Raw genomic sequence first — 20871 nt, forward strand, 5'->3', positions numbered from 1 at the left:
TACAGATAACCAAAAAAAAGCTACTTACTTTGTTTATTTAATTAACAAAGTTATGCAACACCCAATTCACCTGTGTAAAAAAGTATTTGCCCTTTTACACTCAATAACTGGTTGTTCCACCTTTAGCTGCAAGGATGCAACCAAATGCTTTCTGTAGTTGTTGTCTCTCACATTGCTGTGTAGGAATTTTGGCCCACTCTTGCATGCAAAACTGCTTTATCTCAGTGACATTTGTGTGGTTTCAAGCATGAACCGCTCGTTTCAAATCCTGCCACAACATCTCAATTGGGATTAGGTCTGGACTTTGACTAGGCTATTCCAAAACTTCAAATGTTTGCTTTTAAGCCATTTTCATGTAGACTTGATTGTGTTTTGGATCATTGTCTTGCTGCATGACCCAGCTGCGCTTCAGCTTCAGCTCACAGGTGGATGGCCTGACATTCTCCTGTAGAATTATCTGATACAGAGAATAATTCATGGTTCCTTCTATTAAGACAAGTCGTCCAGGTCCTGAGGCAGCAAAGCATCCCCAAACCATCACACTATCACCACCATGTTTGACCGTTGGTATGGGGTTCTTACTGTGGAATGCAGTGTTTGGTTTTTGCCAGACATAATGGGACCCATGTTGTCCAAAAAGTTAACTTAAGTTTGTCAAAAACAACTGGAAGCACCTGGATGATCACCAAGACTCTTGGAAGAATATTCTATGCACAAATGATTCAAAAGTATAACTCTTTGGACGACATGAGTCACATTGGGCCTTGTGAAGAACAAACACTGGGAAACTGACAATTCATGTTGCTGTCCTCTCAACTGTACCATATCTTTCACGTCGGAGATTGATACAGGTGCCAACTCATTACATGGACTTCAAACAATCTCAATTGTAATGCATTCCTTTATCTGTTGGCTCATTGGAGTGTAGTGCCCTACTAAACCACTGGGGCTGGGATTGTATGTGTGTGTGGTACATGTTTTACTATACCTGTGAGTACCAAAAGTCCTCACAAGAACAGTAAATCAACTAAAATTCAGAGAAGTGAGAACAATGTGCTGGTCCTCACTTGTAAAAATGCTATTTTAGGCTTAGGGGGTAGGTATAGGGTTAGAATTAGGGTTAGCATTAGGTTATGGTTAGGGGTAAGAGAAAATATGATTTTGAATGGGAATCAATTGTTGGTTCCCAAAAAAGTCCTCACAAGTAAAGTATGGCATAGATATGTGTCTGTGTGTGTTTGACTTGGACTGAAACAAAGAGCGTAAATTCACAAAGGGCGAAAATCTATATATCTGGGATTGGCATGTCTGGCCGATCTGGCTTTTCTACCTTCAATCGATGTTTCCTCGATCGACTACACTTTCTTGTTGCTATGCAGGTCCAGAGACGCAGCCAGTCTCCTTGCGAAGCAGCAACGGCGTATTGTCTGTCACGACAAGGGGGCGTTAGTTTAACGTAAAACCACCATTCGTTTCTGGTCCCCCCTATTACAAGAGCTACATATTCGGATTTTAATGCTAGCGGTTTAAAACAAGAAAGGACTGTTATAGAGCTATGTAAAAAATAAAATAAAGGAACGTTTCTGGCGCTGTTTGATGTGCCTTTACCCACATCAACACAGGGTGGTGCAGTTGTGCGTCATTACGCAGGGAAGCCTCCACACCTCTGGCCTCAATTGGTTTCCCCATCATTTCCCAGTCCTCTCTGAAACCCGCCTGCAGTGTTGTCCCGACGAAGTCTGTTAGTATAGAGTTGGTTTAGCCAGCGTTCGCTTTAATTCTTTAATTGCCAGATTCCAAATCTGACTGTAATTTTCATATCTTCCCTCCGTGGAGACTTGACGAATTATCCAGCCCACCTTGGATTTCTTTGGAATAAACATTTCTTAAGGAATACACCATTCATATAAATGCTTCAACATGCAGCCCCCACCGAGAAAGGTGAGTTTTTCCCTTTACTTGACTATCTATTTCTCTATGATAGATAGCTGGCTAACTAGTAGCAAACAGTGGGATGTTGACTTGCTAATAACATTGATGTGTAACATTAGCTACTTAGCTAGCTTGCTAGTATTATAAGCCAAATGTGGTTTTGCAAATATTGTTAGCTAGCTTGCTAGTATTATAAGCCACATGTGGTGTTGCAAATATTGTAACTATAGTATTTCTATTCGGTTGTCAATTTCAACCCTGGTTGTAGTTATGCCAACCAGCTATGCACTACGAGCTGTTTGGTTAGCTAGCTAGCCAGATAATTAGGTCTGGTTGAGGTCTCGAGGAACCGCTATCTGCTAGCTAACGTTAGTTAACCGTAGATAGAAGGCTAACGTTAGCGAAATGTTGAATAGCCCAACAGCTATAACTAACGTTACTCTTCCAGAAAGATATAGCTGTAGGCCAAGCTGTAGTTTTTTGAGGAGCATTCGGGACATAGCTAACTTAGCTAGTTGATAATGTTTCGAAACAAATTTGAAGTAACGTTACGCTGATGAACTATAAACGGGACATAAACATGCATGACAGCTCCGATGTTATCGTTGTCATCTGGACTGGAGAGTAGTAACGGATTCTTCCCCTCGTAAAACATTGTTAACCAGAAGATAGGATGCGAGTGTGCATTTGGTAGCCACAACAATGTTCCATTGTGTGATTTTAACACACCCTTGCCTTGACTTTTAGTGTATTTGGACAAAACGTAACTAGCTAACAATTTTATTCGCGCGGTTAAGTCAATAGACGAAGAAGGAATGTTACTCTGTTAGTCAGTCAGTGAACGGTTAATAACGTTGTTCGCTAGCTTATCACAGCTGTCTAGTTATTACCGACAGCACACACAAGACACGCACGCGGGACACACGGTGCATTTAGTTCCATACTATAGAGACAAGTAGTCAGTCATCAGGTCTCGAGTTTTAGTTTGCATCACCGATAATTAACGACATGGCCTCTGCGGGTAGTACAGTATGCAGTATGTCCATGGGCCTTTGTGCGTGTGTTTTGTGACAACTCTCTGGTACAATGTAGAATATACTGTAACAAAGCATAGTGTCCCTTTGTTCTTTCTGTCTGCCATTCACATGTTGTGTGTGTATGTGAGAGAGAGTCTGTGTTTCTCTTTCATGATCTTAGTTATTCTAGAAGAGGTGTCTGAGAACCAATTACTGGCTTGCAGTACCTCGGCACAGCTTTCAGTTAATTATCGGTTATTCCCGAGTGCTGTTTCTGCTCCACTGGGTCTGTCAGACACATTGTGGGCAGACTGAACATGCCACATCATGTCCTCCCCTTTATGGGTCAGATAGAGAGTACATCTCTTCCTCCCCATCTCTCTCTCTCTTCCTCCCATCTCTCTCTCTCTTCCTCCCCATCTCTCTTCCTCCCCATCTCTCTTCCTCCCCATCTCTCTTCCTCCCCATCTCTCTTCCTCCCCATCTCTCTTCCTCCCCATCTCTCTTCCTCCCCATCTCTCTCTCTCTTCCTCCCCATCTCTCTTCCTCCCCATCTCTCTTCCTCCCCATCTCTCTTCCTCCCCATCTCTCTTCCTCCCCATCTCTCTTCCTCCCCATCTCTCTCTCTCTCTTCCTCCCCATCTATCTCTTCCTCCCCATCTCTCTCTCTCTCCCTCCCTCCCCATCTCTCTCTCTCTCCCTCCCTCCCCATCTCTCTCTCTCTCTCTCTCCCTCCCTCCCCATCTCTCTCTCTCTCTCTTCCTCCCCATCTCTCTCTCCCTCCCCATCTCTCTCTCACCCTTTGTCCCTCATTTAGCTTTCCTCTCTCTCCCTGCCCTCTCTCTCATTTTTTCTGTCTCATATGTGACTGACTGAAAGGAGAGATGGAGTGAAGTCACTTTTCCCTGATAAGCCCCACCATGGACCACTCCCCCTCCATCTTCAAAGGCAGGCAACATGAAAGCTACAGAACACACTGATTGTGCTCTGTGCTGCTGTTTTGTCTAGAACAGTCATGAATCTCCGACTGCATAACCCTAGTGAATAGTCACTGGAATTCTCCCCCCAAGACTCAATGAGTACTGTTGCATGCACACAATAGTAAGATTGTATTATGGATAGTCAGGCTAATATAATAGGTAATTTAAAACGTTGACATGCTTTGTAAGAAGAACGATTTCGCTAATAATCCTGTTTACATGACACATCTGAAATCGGGCGACCTGATGGGACTTAAATAAATGCAGAAAATCGCTAATCAAAATAAACTTTCGACCATGTTATTTTTGCCAAGCCTATTTGATTCGGAGTTCAGACATAGAATGTTTGCAAGTGAAACTATTTCTAAGATGCAGTGGCGGATTTAGGCACAGGCGGCATCTTGCCGGAGGCGGCATGGGGCGCCCGCACAAAAAAAAAAAAAAATATATATTCCAAATGGTGACATTTGCGCGATCGGTTTTCTATCGCTCATTTGCACATCAGGTCAATGATATCATGTCACCGCGTGGGACTGTGTTTCAATTAACCTTGTCGGAGTGGGTGACTTGATTCTAGTTTGGGAGGTAAGGTCTCCCACTCAGAAGTACGAGATGGGGCGGGGGTAGGTTGACCTCAGGTCTCCCCACTGGAAGCCCGAGGTGGGGGGAGCGGGGACTCTATCAAATAGCTCACCTCTAACTTTGTACAGTACTAATGGATTTAGTTGTGCAATTTAGTTTGTGTGTTTCTTGTTTGAAGTCCAATAGTGTAATAATCAGGTTCCCTTCTTTATAAGTGTGGATTCTATTTGTGTATTTGTGTGATATAGGATTTGTACAATTTAGTTTTATTTGTGTTTTTGTTAGCAAAAGGATAATAGTGTAATAATTAAATTCTCTTTTTAATTTGTATTTATATACTACAATTTGTTTCTAAACTCAGCAAAAAAAGAAATATCCTCTCACTGTCAACTGCGTTTATTTTCATGTTTCAAACTTAACGTGTAAATATTTGTATGAACATAACAAGATTCAACAACTGAGACATAAACTGAACAAGTTCCACAGACATGTAACTAATGGAATAATGTGTCCCTGAACAAAGGGGGGGGGGTCAAAATCAAAAGTAACAGTCAGTATGTGGTGTGGCCACCAGCTGCATTAATTACTGTAGTGCATTTCCTCCTCATGGACTGCACCAGATTTGCCAGTTCTTGCTGTGAGATGTTACCCCACTCTTCCACCAAGGCACCTGCATGTTCTCGGACATTTCTGGGGGGAATGGCCCTAGCCCTCACCCTCCGATCTAACAGGTCCCAGACATGCTCAATGGGCTTGAGGTCCGGGCTCTTCGCTGGCCATGGCAGAACACTGACATTCCTGTCTTGCAGGAAATCACGCACAGAACGAGCAATACGGCTGGTGGCATTGTCATGCTGGAGGGTCATGTCAGGATGAGCCTGCAGGAAGGGTACCACATGAGGGAGGAGGATGTCTTCCCTGTAACTCACAGCATTGAGATTGCCTGCAATGACAACAAGCTCAGTCCGATGATGCTGTGATACACTGCCCCAGACCATGACGGACCCTCCAAATCGATCCCGCTCCAGAGTACAGGCTTCGGTATAATGCTCATTCCTTCGACGATAAACACAAATCCGACCATCGCCCCTGGTGAGACAAAACGGCGACTCGTCAGTGAAGTGCACTTTTTGCCAGTCCTGTCTGGTCCAGCAACGTTAGGTTTGTGCCCATAGGCAATGTTGTTGCCGGTGATGTCTGGTGAGGACCTGCCTTACAACAGGCCTACAAGCCCTCAGTCCAGCCTCTCTCAGCCTATTGCGGACAGTCTGAGTACTGATGGAGGCATTGTGCTTTCCTGGTGTAACTCGGGCAGTTGTTGTTGCCATCCTGTACCTGTCCTGTGATGTTCGGATGTACCGATCCTGTGCAGGTGTTGTTACACGTGGTCTGCCACTGCGAGGACGATCAGCTGTCCGTCCTGTCTCCCTGTAACGCTGTCTTAGGCGTCTCACAGTACGGACATTGCAATTTATTGCACTGGCCACATCTGCAGTCCTCATGCCTCCTTGCATCATGCCTAAGGCGCTTTCACGCAGATGAGCAGGGACCCTGGCATCGTTCTTTTGGTGTTTTTTAGAGTCAGTAGAAAGGCCTCTTTAGTGTCCTAAGTTTCATAACTGTGACCTTATTTGCCTACCGTCTGTAAGTTGTTAGTGTCTTAACGACCGTTCCACAGGTGCATGTTCATTAATTGTTTATGGTTCATTGAACAAGCGTGGGAAAACAAGCAGGTTTAAACCCTTTACAATGAAGATCTGTGAAGTTATTTGGATTTTTACAAATTATCTTTGAAAGACAGGGTCCTGAAAAAGGGACGTGTCTTTTTTTGATGAGTTTATTTGTCTTTGTTACTTCTTTTTGATATTTATGTGTCTTATTTTTGTATATATATTTATATAGTTTTAAATGTTATGATTATTTATTTGTTGTTCCAAATTTCGGAATAAAAATGAGTTATTTTGTTTGGGGGGGAGGGGGGTTCACCCAGGGAGCCATATAATCTAGAACCGCCACTGCTAAAATGCATACTTTCAGTTTTTTCCCAAACTTTCTTCGCTCGCAATAAGAGGGAGGCTTGCGCCACACACAAGAGGGAGGCTTGCGCCACACACAAGAGGGAGGCTTGCGCCACACACAAGAGGGAGGCTTGCGCCACACACAAGAGGGAGGCTTGCGCCACACACAAGAGGGAGGCTTGCGCCACACACAAGAGGGAGGCTTGCGCCACACACAAGAGGGAGGCTTGCGCCACACACAAGAGGGAGGCTTGCGCCACACACAAGAGGGAGGCTTGCGCCACACACAAGAGGGAGGCTTGCGCCACACACAAGAGGGAGGCTTGCGCCACACACAAGAGGGAGGCTTGCGCCACACACAAGAGGGAGGCTTGCGCCACACACAAGAGGGAGGCTTGCGCCACACACAAGAGGGAGGCTTGCGCCACACACAAGAGGGAGGCTTGCGCCACACACAAGAGGGAGGCTTGCGCCACACACAAGAGGGAGGCTTGCGCCACACACAAGAGGGAGGCTTGCGCCACACACAAGAGGGAGGCTTGCGCCACACACAAGAGGGAGGCGTGCGCCACACACAAGAGGGAGGCGTGCGCCACACACAAGAGGGGGGCGTGCGCCACACACAAGAGGGGGGCGTGCGCCACACACAAGAGGGGGGCGTGCGCCACACACAAGAGGGGGGCTTGCGCCACACACAAGAGGGGGGCGTGCGCCACACACAAGAGGGGGGCGTGCGCCACACACAAGAGGGGGGCGTGCGCCACACACAAGAGGGAGGCTTGCGCCACACACAAGAGGGAGGCTTGCGCCACACACAAGAGGGAGGCTTGCGCCACACACAAGAGGGGGGCTTGCGCCACACACAAGAGGGGGGCTTGCGCCACACACAAGAGGGGGGCGTGCGCCACACACAAGAGGGGGGCTTGCGCCACTTGTGCTGGTACACCGCTGGAATGCTGATTTAAGCTGTTGACATGTCCTAATAATTTGAGATTCAAGATTGTTCAGAAAACCAGGTGCTTTATTCGGCGTATGCGTACTTCGTAACTTTACGCCGATTTTAAGATAAGCAAAGGCGTCCGCATGCTTCAGTTCCGCTGGCCCCCAGCCGAACTCGGCCAGCCGAACTGAGTGTGCTCGCATACTCCCTCAAAAGATATTTGCTTGAAGGAAAAAAAGAAAGTGGCGATAGTACTGTTTGTCTATTTTGAGATGCCATAGCCAGTATACACTTCCTCAAAATATACATTAATTTAATATAACTCAAGATATCTGTCATTAACTTTGACGTTTTTTGACGAAGTGATCTTAGTCGGTCAATTTGACATCTAACTGAGATGTTTAGTACAGTTTTTTCTATGAAACAATGTGCATGAAAACAAGTCGTCTCCCGTTGAATGACCACAAGGTTTATTGACAAATCCCTACCATTGACCTTTCGCCAACGAAGGGGCGTAGACTTTGGCTCCGAACTTCGGCTTGCCTCCAGAAAAAATGTTGTGTACCTGAACAGCCGAAAAAACCCTCACAGTACAAAATCTTCCTAGCTGTTTCGGCTGGGAAACATGAGGACGCCTTCTGCTGTTTACATGACTAACGCCATACTCGGCCTACTGCCATGATCAATTTAATATGTAATTATTAGTGTGCATGTAAACATACTCAATGGCTGATGTGGGTGAGTTGGTCGTTGGGCTGAGTCAACGTTGATCGCTGTTCGCGGTGAGTAAAGTAATACTCCCTATATTTTCAATGCATTTTACCACAAAAGGTGGGAAAACGGCTTTTACCTTTGATTACCCTCCGCTACACCAGTTTACCTTAGATTACCCTCCGCTACACCAGTTTACCTTTGATTACCCTCCTCTACACCAGTTTACCTTTGATTACCCTCCTCTACACCAGTTTACCTTTGATTACCCTCCTCTACACCAGTTTACCTTTGATTACCCTCCTCTACACCAGTTTACCTTTGATTACCCTCCGCTACACCAGTTTACCTTTGATTACCCTCCGCTACACCAGTTTACCTTTGATTACCCTCCGCTACACCAGTTTACATTTGATTACCCTCCGCTTTTACCTTTGATTACCCTCCGCTACACCAGTTTACCTTTGATTACCCTCCGCTACACCAGTTTACCTTTGATTACCCTCCTCTACACCAGTTTACCTTTGATTACCCTCCTCTACACCAGTTTACCTTTGATTACCCTCCGCTACACCAGTTTACCTTTGATTACCCTCCTCTACACCAGTTTACATTTGATTACCCTCCTCTACACCAGTTTACCTTTGATTACCCTCCTCTACACCAGTTTACCTTTGATTACCCTCCTCTACACCAGTTTACCTTTGATTACCCTCCGCTACACCAGTGGGTGTCTGTGCAGTTGGTAGCAGGGTGGACTAATGCTAATGAGATGACTAGGCTCTTGCTTTGAAGTCACCCCGTTACTTATAGTAACTTCATATAGCTGAATGTACCTTTTGATGGACTGACTGACACTGTGACTGTCCCTCCCTGCAGATCAAAGTAACTCAGGAGCTGAAGAATACTCTCATAGAGCAGATGACCAGACTGCACCTCAAACATCAGACAGAATGTGACCTGCTGGAGGACATGAGGTACACACACTACATACCACACACACACACACACACACACACACACACACACACACACACACACACACACACACACACACACACACACACACACACTACATACCACACACACACACACACACACTACATACCACACACTACATACCACACACACTACATACCACACACACACTACATACCACACACACACATAACAGAGGTGATTTGATCAACCAAATTCCCTTTCCTGAGACCTGAAGACTTGCGTTAGCTCCCCGAGCGGGCTAACAAAGTCTTGTGGTGCACAAGCGACCCGGGTTCGAACCCAGTAGGACAAACACACACTCACACACACACACACGTATACACACAGACTTAAATCGTATTACAAAACAAAACTGAGAAGAGCGAAAGAGGAGGAGGAGGAGGAGTATTCCTATTTATTGGAAGAACACACAGATCTGGGATATGACAAAGGAATTTCCTGCTGCTCTCTGTTTCTCTCTCCCGACCCTCCCACAGCTGGAAGTCAACACGGGAAACCAGCGCAGCACAAATGTTTCTCTCTCTTTTTTTCTGCCCTTCTCTCCTTTCTCTGGGTTTGGCGTTTCCCTTTTTCATAAAGTGGAGAGGCCTGGTGGAGAGGCCTGGTGGAGAGGCCTGGTGGAGAGGCCTGGTGGAGAGGCCTGGTGGAGAGGCCTGGTGGAGAGGCCTGGTGGAGAGGCCTGGTGGAGAGGCCTGGTGGAGAGGCCTGGTCTGTTCTATTGGCTCAAGACAAGAGTCATGGAGTCGGGAAGAAGTTGGTCGCAGAAGGGAAATAGCAAAGAGATCTAGTGCGTGTGTGTTCAGAGTACAGCAACAGTAATGTCACACTGCCCCCTTCCAGGTTGACAACAGAAGGAACCCCCCCCATGCCTGCTCTCTCAAGCTCTCGTATCTCTGTACTCAATGCATAGATGTTTTATGACAACATACACACGCGCGTCTGTTCGAGGACAGATCGCCTCTCTGCAGCATTGGTGTTGCTTTTGTTTGAGGAAACAGATGTTGTGGTAAATCCTCCTCAGTCTCTGCTTGCGCTTCCTGTTTTCACTTGTATCTGTAGCCGCTGTTTTCTGTGGCTAGCATTAGCAAAACTAGTTAGCTAATATGTGCTTGCTGATGCACATAGACACAGAGTAGAAACACACACACACACACTTTCCATGTAGCTAGACGCGCATGTAGCTAGACGCGCATGTAGCTAGACGCGCATGTAGCTAGACGCGCATGTAGCTAGACACATATTCAGTTGAAGTTGGAAGTTCACATACACTTAGGTTGGAGTCATTAACTCCTTTTTCAACCACTCCACAAATTTCTTGTTAACAAACTATAGTTTTGGCAAGTCGGTTAGGACATCTACTTTGTGCATGACACAAGTCATTTTTCCAACAATTGTTTACAGACAGATTATTTCACTTATAATTCACTGTATCACAATTCCAGTGGGTCGAAAGTTCACATATACTAAGTTGACTGTGCCTTTAAACAGCTGGGAAAATTCCATAAAATGATGTCATGACTTTAGAAGCTTCTGATAGGCTAATTGACATAATTTGAGTCAAATGGAGGTGTACCTGTGGATGTATTTCAAGGCCTACCTTAACTCAGTGCCTCTTGGGAAAATCAAAATAAATCAGAGAAGACCTCAGAAATAATTTGTAGACCTCCACAAGTCTGGTTCATCCTTGGGAGCAATTTCCAAACGCCTGAAGGTACCACGTTCATCTGTACAGGAAATGGAGGGCCATGTATACAGGGCCATGTTTATTTATTTATTATTTGTTTGACTTTTCTATTGTTTCTCTAGTTTCTTTCTCTCTGCATTGGGAAGGGCCCGGAAGTAAACCTTTTGTTTATGAATCATGTGACCAATAACATTTGTGTAGAAATGTATTTTATTTACCCACCAGATTCAGCAGCTTGAAAACCCCATTCTATTTTTGCCCAAACTAAAACTTAACATATTTCATGATTGTTTTTATTTTATATTATACAACGGGTGGGTCTCTAATCCTGGATGCTGATTTGGTTAAAACTGCTTTCCAGCTGTTATCGATTCCGCAAGTTGTTTGAGTTTTTCAGATGTATTTTATTTCAGTTACTAAATTGTTCTTTCATGATTAGTTTTTGTATTAGTTTCAGATTTAGTTGACTATAATAACCTTCACACACTCAGGAATGACAGGAAGAGGTGGGAAGGACCAGAGGACTGTGGGTAATAGTTGATCTCTCTCTGGCCACAGAGATGAAAGGAAAGTTTTTGTTTCTCCACGAAGAGAGAGACCGAGAGGAGGATGTAGGGCGGAGGAGAGAGGAGGATGTAGGGCGGAGGAGAGAGGAGGATGTAGGGCGGAGGAGAGAGGAGGATGTAGGGCGGAGGAGAGAGGAGGATGTAGGGAGGAGGATGTAGGGCGGAGGAGAGAGGAGGATGTAGGGCGGAGGAGAGAGGAGGATGTAGGGCGGAGGAGAGAGGAGGATGTAGGGAGGAGAGAGGAGGATGTAGGGAGGAGGAGAGAGGATGTAGGGAGGAGGAGAGAGGATGTAGGGAGAGAGGATGTAGGGAGGAGGATGTAGGGAGGAGGATGTAGAGAGGAGGATGTAGAGAGGAGGATGTAGAGAGGAGGATGTAGGGAGGAGGATGTAGAGAGGAGGTGGTGAGAGGATGTAGGGAGGAGGAGGAGGAGGAGGAGAGAGGAGGATGTAGGGAGGAGGAGAGAGGAGGATGTAGGGAGGAGGAGAGAGGAGGATGTAGGGAGGAGGAGAGAGGAGGATGTAGGGAGGAGGAGGAGAGAGGAGGATGTAGGGAAGATGAGGAGAGGAGGATGTAGGTAGGAGGAGGATATAGGGAGGAGGAGAGGAGGATGTAGGTAGGAGGAGGAGAGGAGGATGTGAGGCGGAGAGAAGGATGTAGGGAGGAGAGAGGAGGATGTAGGGAGGATGTAGTGAGGGGGAGGAGGAGAGGAGGATGTAGGGAGGAGAGGAAGAAAGGGTTGTTTGAAAGAATCTACTTTATTTGTTTATGAATCCAGGCTGCTGAGTACAGCGGGGAGCACAGATGGGAGGAAGCTAACATGATCACATGCGTTTCTAATTCCGATTTCATTTATCGTCCTCTATTGAGGACATTTAGTTTTCATGCCTTTGTCAAAACACATTACTTATGAACAAACACAGCAAACACGGTCGCCAATACAGCCACAGGTCATTAAATAATACCACCACACCTATCAGAAAGCCTGTGAATGCTAGTCATGTGAGCTTGTCTGCAGGATTCAAAGTGCCATATTCTTGTCCTCAGTGATACCAGTCATATTAAATCATATTTAATATTTAACCAGGTGTAAATGAGCCTTTGGGGAATGTGTGTGTGTGTGTGTGAGATCTGATCATTGATTGGCTTGTTTACCTACAGCAGAGCTAGCCATGGCAGTGTTACCATAGAGGCATGAGAGGCCAAGACATGTCCAGAGATCGTGTGTGTATGTGCATACCACATCTAGGCACATTTTCTTCCTGTCTCTTGTGTGTCAGAGAGCTGAGAGAACAAGAGCTTGCTGGTGTGTGTGTGTGTGTGTGTGTGTGTGTGTGTGTGTGTGTGTGTGTGTGTGTGTGTGTGTGTGTGTGTGTGTGTGTGTGTGTGTGTGTGTGTGTGTGTGTGTGTGTGTGTGTGTGTGAGCATATTTGGAGTGTGACCTCATATGGATGTCTTGGAGCCTGAAAGCATGTGATATGCTGGAGGGAAGGAGGGAGGGAGAGGGGAAGGTAGGTAGACAAAGGGAGGGAAGTAGGAAAAGACGACTGGAGGAGGATAGGGAACAGAGGGGAGAGAGGGAAGTGAGGGGGGAGGGGAGGGGAGGGAGAAGGAAGAGGACAAGGAAAATGAGATTCAGATGTCAGAGAATGTGTGAAGGGGTTGCACAGTGCTACCTCTCTCTTTCTGGTCGCCTCCCTCTCTCTCTGGTCGCCACCCTCTCCCTCTCTCTCTGGTCGCCACCCTCTCCCCCTCTCTCTGGTCGCCACCCCTCTCTCTGGTCGCCACCCCTCTCTCTGGTCGCCACCCCCCTCTCTCTGGTCGCCACCCCCCTCTCTCTGGTCGCCACCCCCCTCTCTCTGGTCGCCACCCCCCTCTCTCTGGTCGCCACCCCCCTCTCTCTGGTCGCCACCCCCCTCTCTCTGGTCGCCACCCCCCTCTCTCTGGTCGCCACCCTCTCCCTCTCTCTCTGGTCGCCACCCTCCCTCTCTCTGGTCGCCACCCTCCCTCTCTCTGGTCGCCACCCTCCCTCTCTCTCTGGTCGCCACCCTCCCTCTCTCTCTGGTCGCCACCCTCCCTCTCTCTCTCTGGTCGCCACCCCTCTCTCTCTCTCTCTGGTCGCCACCCCTCTCTCTCTCTGGTCGCCACCCCTCTCTCTCTCTGGTCGCCACCCCTCTCTCTCTCTGGTCGCCACCCTTCTCTCTCTCTGGTCGCCACCCCTCTCTCTCTCTGGTCGCCACCCTCTCCCTCTCTCTCTGGTCAACACCCATCTATATCTCTCTCTGGTCGCCACCCCTCTCTCTCTCTCTCTGGTCGCCACCGCTCTCTCTCTGGTCGCCACCCCTCTCTCTCTGGTCGCCACCCTCTCCCTCTCTCTCTGGTCGCCACCCCTTTCCCTCTCTCTCTGGTCGCCACCCCTCTCTCTCTCTCTCTGGTCGCCACCCCTCTCTCTCTGGTCGCCTCCCTCTCTCTCTGGTCGCCACCCTCTCTCTCTGGTCGCCACCCTCTCTCTCTGGTCGCCACACCTCTCTCTCTGGTCGCCACACCTCTCTCTCTGGTCGCCACACCTCTCTCTCTGGTCGCCACACCTCTCTCTCTGGTCGCCACCCCTCTCTCTCTTGTCGCCACCCCTCTCTCTCTGGTCGCCATTCACATTCAGAATCTTCTGTTTACTAGACTGACGCTTTAACCAACTTAAGCGGTGGTTACTAAAGGATCTGCAGATACGTTTTTTCATGGTTCATAATTTGCCATGGATGAGAGTCTTGCTCTTTGCTAAAAACACTCCCTGCCATTATTAGGTGTTTTATTTATAAATTGAAGGCTGTTTACAGTCCAGACTCAATGGGCACGTCATTCATTGAGGTGACCATTGAACAGCAGGACATATCCCAGTTTGAGTCTTTAAGCTTTTGGTGGAACATGACCTGTTCTCAAGCCGCTGGTAAAACCACATGCTGCCCATTAGGAAAAAGGCACTGCTGAGATTCGAACTCAGGATCTCCTGTTTACTAGACAGGCGCTTTAACCAACTAAGCCACAGCACCTGATGTCTGTCCGTACTGCTCTGGAGTCTTTTGTCAATGGTTCAGAGTTCCCATTGACGAGTGACTCGTTTGTGAAGCAATCTCCAGGCTAAAGTTTAACATACTCCTCCTAAACAGGTTGTTCAACGTGGAGACGTGGGAATAAGTCTGAGCACTTAGAAGCTCAAACTAGCCTAAAAACTAGTTTATATTGTTGTTAAAGTTTCATTTAATTTGTATAGTTAAAAAAAAAATGTTTTTGTGAAGTTTCTTGTTGAAGTCTGATTCAGTGGTGCTTTAAGATTTAAGTATTGAGCTTTGTCTTTGTTAAGTTTGAATGCAATTCTCTGTTTTTTTTGGTTGAGTTCCTTTTAAATTTGTAGAGGCTTTGAGTTTGTGGTAGTGAAACAGTCTTCCCTCTGTGAACTCACAACATTCAGATTAGAAGGCTGACATGCTGCCTACTGCACCGAAGAGGCCTGGAGGACGTTAGAAGCATGTGTCTGTTTCATGGTGTCTGGTTTTTAGGGGTGGAGTTAAACGCTGATCCCTGACTGGCTGATTAGTGGGGCATGCATATACTTCAACGAGAGGCGCTGGTTCAGAGATGTCTATCTATATCTCTTGTCTATCTATCTCTTGGTCTATCTATCTCTTGTCTATCTATCTCTTGTCTATATGTATCTCTTGTCTATCTATCTCTTGTCTATCTATCTCTTGTCTATCTATCTCTTGTCTATCTGTATCTCTTGTCTATCTGTATCTCTTGTCTATCTGTATCTCTTGTCTATCTGTATCTCTTGTCTATCTATCTCTTGTCTATCTATCTCTTGTCTATCTATCTCTTGTCTATCTATCTCTTGTCTATCTATCTCTTGTCTATCTATCTCTTGTCTATCTATCTCTTGTCTATCTATCTCTTGGTCTATCTATCTGTTGGTCTATCTATCTGTTGGTCTATCTATCTGTTGGTCTATCTATCTCGTGTCTATCTATCTGTTGTCTATCTATCTGTTGTCTATCTCTTGTCTATCTATCTCTTGTCTATATATCTCTTGTCTATCTATCTCTTGTCTATCTATCTGTTGTCTATCTATCTGTTGTCTATCTCTTGTCTATCTATCTGTTGTCTATCTATCTGTTGTCTATCTATCTGTTGTCTATCTATCTGTTGTCTATCTATCTCTTGTCTATCTCTTGTCTATCTATCTGTTGGTCTGTCTTTTTCTGTAAAGAACGCACACTGGTGCAGTAAGGAGAGAGTGTTTTGTGTGTGTTTGTGAAGCAGTCCTTTTCTGGACAGAGAAAGGAGAGTGTGTTTTATAGGGGGTGTTTGGTACTGTCTAAACAGTGAATAGGGACCTGTTGCATTAGTAGTATTTGATTGAGATGAAAACCCAGAATGTCTATGGCTCAGTTTCTCAGGCGCACACACACACACACACACACACACACACACACACACACACACACACACACACACACACACAGAAGAGCTTGATGAGGTCTCTTCCTGTAATTTGTGTTAAAGGGGATTGTGGGTAATTATGCTCTTTTAAGTATCACCTTCCTCTCCACTTGCCCCATCCATCTACCCCTCCCTCTGTCTGCAGACACCCCTGAATCCAATCACTGTCTCTGTCTGTATTTCCGTCCTTCTATTTGAGACCTGAAACAGGAATTATTCTGGTGTGTGTGTGTGTGTGTGTGAGTGTCGTCCAAAATTCCATGGGCGTCACAGCCCTAGTAGTGGTTCAAGTTTAGAGGGGGAAGGGTGGGAGGTTCTGTTTGTTCAAATAGAGAGTTTGAGGCTGGGCTTGTAACATGACTGTGCTGGTTTAACCTATCCTGGGGAAGTGTGTGCACAAGCAGGCCCAAGGGACCGGACTCAGAACCAGATCAGCATTCACTGCCCAGAGGAATAACAGAACCAGATCAGCATTCACTGCCCAGAGGAAGAACAGAACCAGATCAGCATTCACTGCCCAGAGGAAGAACAGAACCAGATCAGCATTCACTGCCCAGAGGAATAACAGAACCAGATCAGCATTCACTGCCCAGAGGAATAACAGAACCAGATCAGCATTCACTGCCCAGAGGAAGAACAGAACCAGATCAGCATTCACTGCCCAGAGGAAGAACAGAACCAGATCAACATTCACTGCCCAGAGGAAGAACAGAACCAGATCAACATTCACTGCCCAGAGGAAGAACAGAACCAGATCAGCATTCACTGCCCAGAGGAAGAACAGAACCAGATCAACATTCACTGCCCAGAGGAAGAACAGAACCAGATCAGCATTCACTGCCCAGAGGAAGAACAGAACCAGATCAACATTCACTGCCCAGAGGAAGAACAGAACCAGATCAGCATTCACTGCCCAGAGGAAGAACAGAACCAGATCAGCATTCACTGCCCAGAGGAAGAACAGAACCAGATCAGCATTCACTGCCCAGAGGAAGAACAGAACCAGATCAGCATTCACTGCCCAGAGGAAGAACAGAACCAGATCAGCATTCACTGCCCAGAGGAAGAACAGAACCAGATCAACATTCACTGCCCAGAGGAAGAACAGAACCAGATCAGCATTCACTGCCCAGAGGAAGAACAGAACCAGATCAGCATTCACTGCCCAGAGGAAGAACAGAACCAGATCAACATTCACTGCCCAGAGGAAGAACAGAATCAGATCAGCATTCACTGCCCAGAGGAAGAACAGAACCAGATCAGCATTCACTGCCCAGAGGAAGAACAGAACCAGATCAGCATTCACTGCCCAGAGGAAGAACAGAACCAGATCAACATTCACTGCCCAGAGGAAGAACAGAACCAGATCAGCATTCACTGCCCAGAGAAAGAACAGAACCAGATCAACATTCACTGCCCAGAGGAAGAACAGAACCAGATCAGTATTCACTGCCCAGAGGAAGAACAGAACCAGATCAGCATTCACTGCCCAGAGGAAGAACAGAACCAGATCAGCATTCACTGCCCAGAGGAAGAACAGAACCAGATCAACATTCACTGCCCAGAGGAAGAACAGAACCAGATCAGCATTCACTGCCCAGAGGAAGAACAGAACCAGATCAGCATTCACTGCCCAGAGGAAGAACAGAACCAGATCAACATTCACTGCCCAGAGGAAGAACAGAACCAGATCAGCATTCACTGCCCAGAGGAAGAACACATCATGTATGGATGTTAGTTGTTTGTGTTTAATTTCATATGTTTTTATGTCCAAACATGTCTCACGGCATGACACAAATGTACACACATAGATAATACACCAAACAGTGTGAAATAAATACATTATATACAGTGCCTTCGAAAGTATTCAAACCCCATGACTTTTTCCACATTTTGTTACGTTACAGCCTTATTCTAAAATTGATTAAATTGTTTTCCCCATCAATCTACACACAATACCCCATAATGACAAAGCAAAAACAGTTTTATTGAAATGTTTGCTTATTTATTCAAAATAAACTGAAATTAAACATTTACATAAGTATTCAGACCCTTTACTCAGTACTTTGTTGAAGCACCTTTTGGCAGCGATTACAGCATCGAGTCTTCTTGGGTATGATGCTACAAGCTTGTATTTGGGGGACACACCTGTATTTGGGGAGTTTCTTCCATTCTTCTCTGCAGATCCTCTCAAGTTCTGTCAGGTTGGATGTGGAGCGTTACTGCACAGCTATTTTCAGGTCTCTCCAGAGATGTTTGATCGGTTTCAAGTCCGGGCTCTGGCTGGGCCATTCAAGCACATTCAGAGGCTTGTCCCGAAGCCACTCCTGCATTGTCTTGGCTGTGTGCTTAGGGTTGTTGTCCTGTTGGAAGGTGAACCTTTGCCCCAGTCGGAGGTCCTGAGCTCTCTGGAGCAGGTTTTCATTAAGGATCTCTCTGTACTTTGCTCCGTTCATCTTTCCCTCGATCCTGACTAGTCTCCCAGTCCCTGCCGCTGAAAAACATCCCCACAGAATGATGCTGCCACCACTATGCTTCACCGTAGGGATGGTACCAGATTTCCTCCAGACGTGACGCTTGGCATTCCAGCCAAAGATTTCAATTGTGGTTTCATCACACCACCTGACAGGTGTGGTATATCAAGATGCTAATTAAACAGCATGATCATTGTACAAGTGCACCTTGTGCTGGGGACAATAATTGGCCACTCTAAAATGTGCAGGTTTGTCACACAGCACAATGCCACTGTCTCAAGTTGAGGGAGCGTGCAATTGGCTTGTAGACTGCAGGAATGTCCTCCAGTGCTGTTGCCAGATAATTTAATTTAAATTTCTCTACCATAAGCCGCCTCCAATGTCATTTTAGAGAATTCTGCAGTACGTCCAACTGGCCTCACAACCGCAGACCAGGTGTATTGCGTCGTGTGGGCGAGTGGTTTGCTGATGTCAGCATTGTGAACAGAGTGGGGTTATGGTATGGGCAGGCATAAGCTACGAACACAATTGCATTTTATTGATGGCAATTTGAATGCACAGAGATACCGTGAAGAGACCCTGAGGCCCTGTTACGTTCCCTAGTTTCTGTGTTGTAGTTTGTGTATATTTCAGGAAATGGCTTCCTGAAATCCCCTCAAGCAGCTGATTGGTCGACTCCATGGCTAATTGGAGCTGACCCCGCCCCCTCGTCAGGATACAGCTGTATCCCATTAGACTCCTACTCCAGCTATAAAAACCAGTGTTCTGTTGCTCAGGAGAGAGATGATAGCTGAGAGAGGAGGCTGATGGCTGTGGGTTATTTACTGTGTTGGTTGTTCTCAGAGGGAGATGATTAGTATGTCCTGTGTTTTCGTTGTTGCACAGAGGTATAATTTGTTGCCAGTATTTTTGTAGCTGTTCCTACTAAGGTATGTCTATGACAAAAGGACTGTGTTTTTGATTGTTAAATTGTTTGTAAAATTCTATTTCGTTTGTTACCATGGGGGAAGGGGAAGGCACCTAGGGAGTGCTTAGGCAAGAGGCCCGCGGGCATACATATACCCGTAGTATATTCACTGTCTAGGCACACTAGGTAAGACCTGGGCGGACCACCCCCTGTATTTTGGTTAGGGCACCAGGTGGTGTTAAGTTAGGTAAGTAGTGGGTAGGCAGGTTAGATAGGAGAGGGGGCTTTAATATTTACTTTCTTTGCTTTGGTTACGTCCAGCCCCTTTTCCCCAAATTTACCGTGTGACGGAATAAATTCCTTGTAAATGGTACAATTCTCTGCCTTTTGTCATCCTTACTCGCACATACAGTCCCATACCTCTTTCACTCCACGGAGAGTTGAGTTGTAGCAGGGTGTTGCGTTCCCTCTTCATAGAGACGTGTGTAACAGGCCCATTGTCATGCCATTCATCCGCCGCCATCACCTCATGTTTCAGCATGATAACGCACGGACCCATGTCGCAAGGATCTGGACCCAATTCCTGGAAGCTGAAAATGTCCCAGTTCTTTCATTGCCTACATACTCGCTAGATATGTCCCCCATTGAGCATGTTTGGGATGCTCTGGATTGACGTGTATGACCGCGTGTTCCAGTTTCCACCAATATCCAGCAACTTCGTACAGCCATTGAAGAGTGGGACAACACTCTACAGGCCACAATCAACAGCCTGATTTTCATTACAGTAAAAAAAGATACATACAGTACCAGTCAAATTTGGACAGACCTACTCATTCAAGGGGTTTTCTTTATTTTTACTATTTTCTACATTGTAGATGTCACGTTCGTCGAAAGGATCGGACCAAGGCGCAGCGGGCGTAGAGTTCCACATCTTTTAATTAAATGAAACTCACCAAACAAAACGTGAAGCTACTGGTGTGCACAAAGGCAACTATCTGTAGACAAGATCCCACAAACACAATGGGGAAAAATGGCTACCTAAATATGATCCCAATCAGAGACAACGATAAACAGCTGTTTCTGATTGGGAAGCATACCAGGCCAACATAAACCATTAATCACCTAGATGACCCACCCTAGTCACCATCACGCCCCAACCAACATAGAGAATAAACAGCTCTCAATGGTCAGGGCGTGACAGTAGAATAATAGTGAAGACATCAAAACTATGAAATAGCACATATGGAGTCATGTAGTAACCAATAAAGTGTTAAACAAATCAAAATATATTTGAGATTCTTCAGAGTAGCCACCCTTTGCCTTGACAGCTTTGCAAACTATTCGGTAGAAAGGGGGTAAGGGAGGGAGGTAGGGGATGTGAGGGACGAGAGGGACAGAAATTCCTGCCTTGCATAACCGTGCGGTCGCTGAGTTCACTCTCTCTTTCACTCTGCTCTCCATCCTCCCTTTTTATCTTCCTTCCTTCCCTCTCTCCTTCTCTTGGCAATGGACCAAACAAACAGAAATCCCCTCCAGAACATTAAATGATAGTAGAATGCACATGA

At 46.2% G+C, this 20871-nt stretch overlaps 1 protein-coding gene and 1 non-coding gene across 3 annotated transcripts in view; one reads left to right on the plus strand and one right to left on the minus strand.

The window, feature by feature from the left end:
- Positions 1–1528: 1528 nt before the first annotated feature.
- The window catches only part of LOC139548260 (F-BAR and double SH3 domains protein 2-like), an 89437-nt gene continuing 70094 nt past the window's right edge, over positions 1529–20871 (plus strand). Inside the window, exons 1-2 of one of the 2 annotated variants that reach the window (XM_071357810.1) lie at positions 1529–1941; positions 9059–9156. In XM_071357810.1, coding sequence (XP_071213911.1) covers positions 1921–1941; positions 9059–9156 — 119 coding nt within the window. In that variant the 5' untranslated portion in view covers positions 1529–1920. The remainder of the gene's footprint in view (positions 1942–9058; positions 9157–20871) is intronic. The other variant, XM_071357811.1, reaches the window with a different exon arrangement.
- Positions 14405–14478, minus strand: trnat-agu (transfer RNA threonine (anticodon AGU)). Its single transcript has one exon. It is a non-coding gene; the product is annotated as a tRNA-Thr (tRNA).

This window comes from Salvelinus alpinus, chromosome 21 (genome assembly GCF_045679555.1).
Source record: "Salvelinus alpinus chromosome 21, SLU_Salpinus.1, whole genome shotgun sequence".
Lineage (NCBI taxonomy): Eukaryota > Metazoa > Chordata > Actinopteri > Salmoniformes > Salmonidae > Salvelinus > Salvelinus alpinus.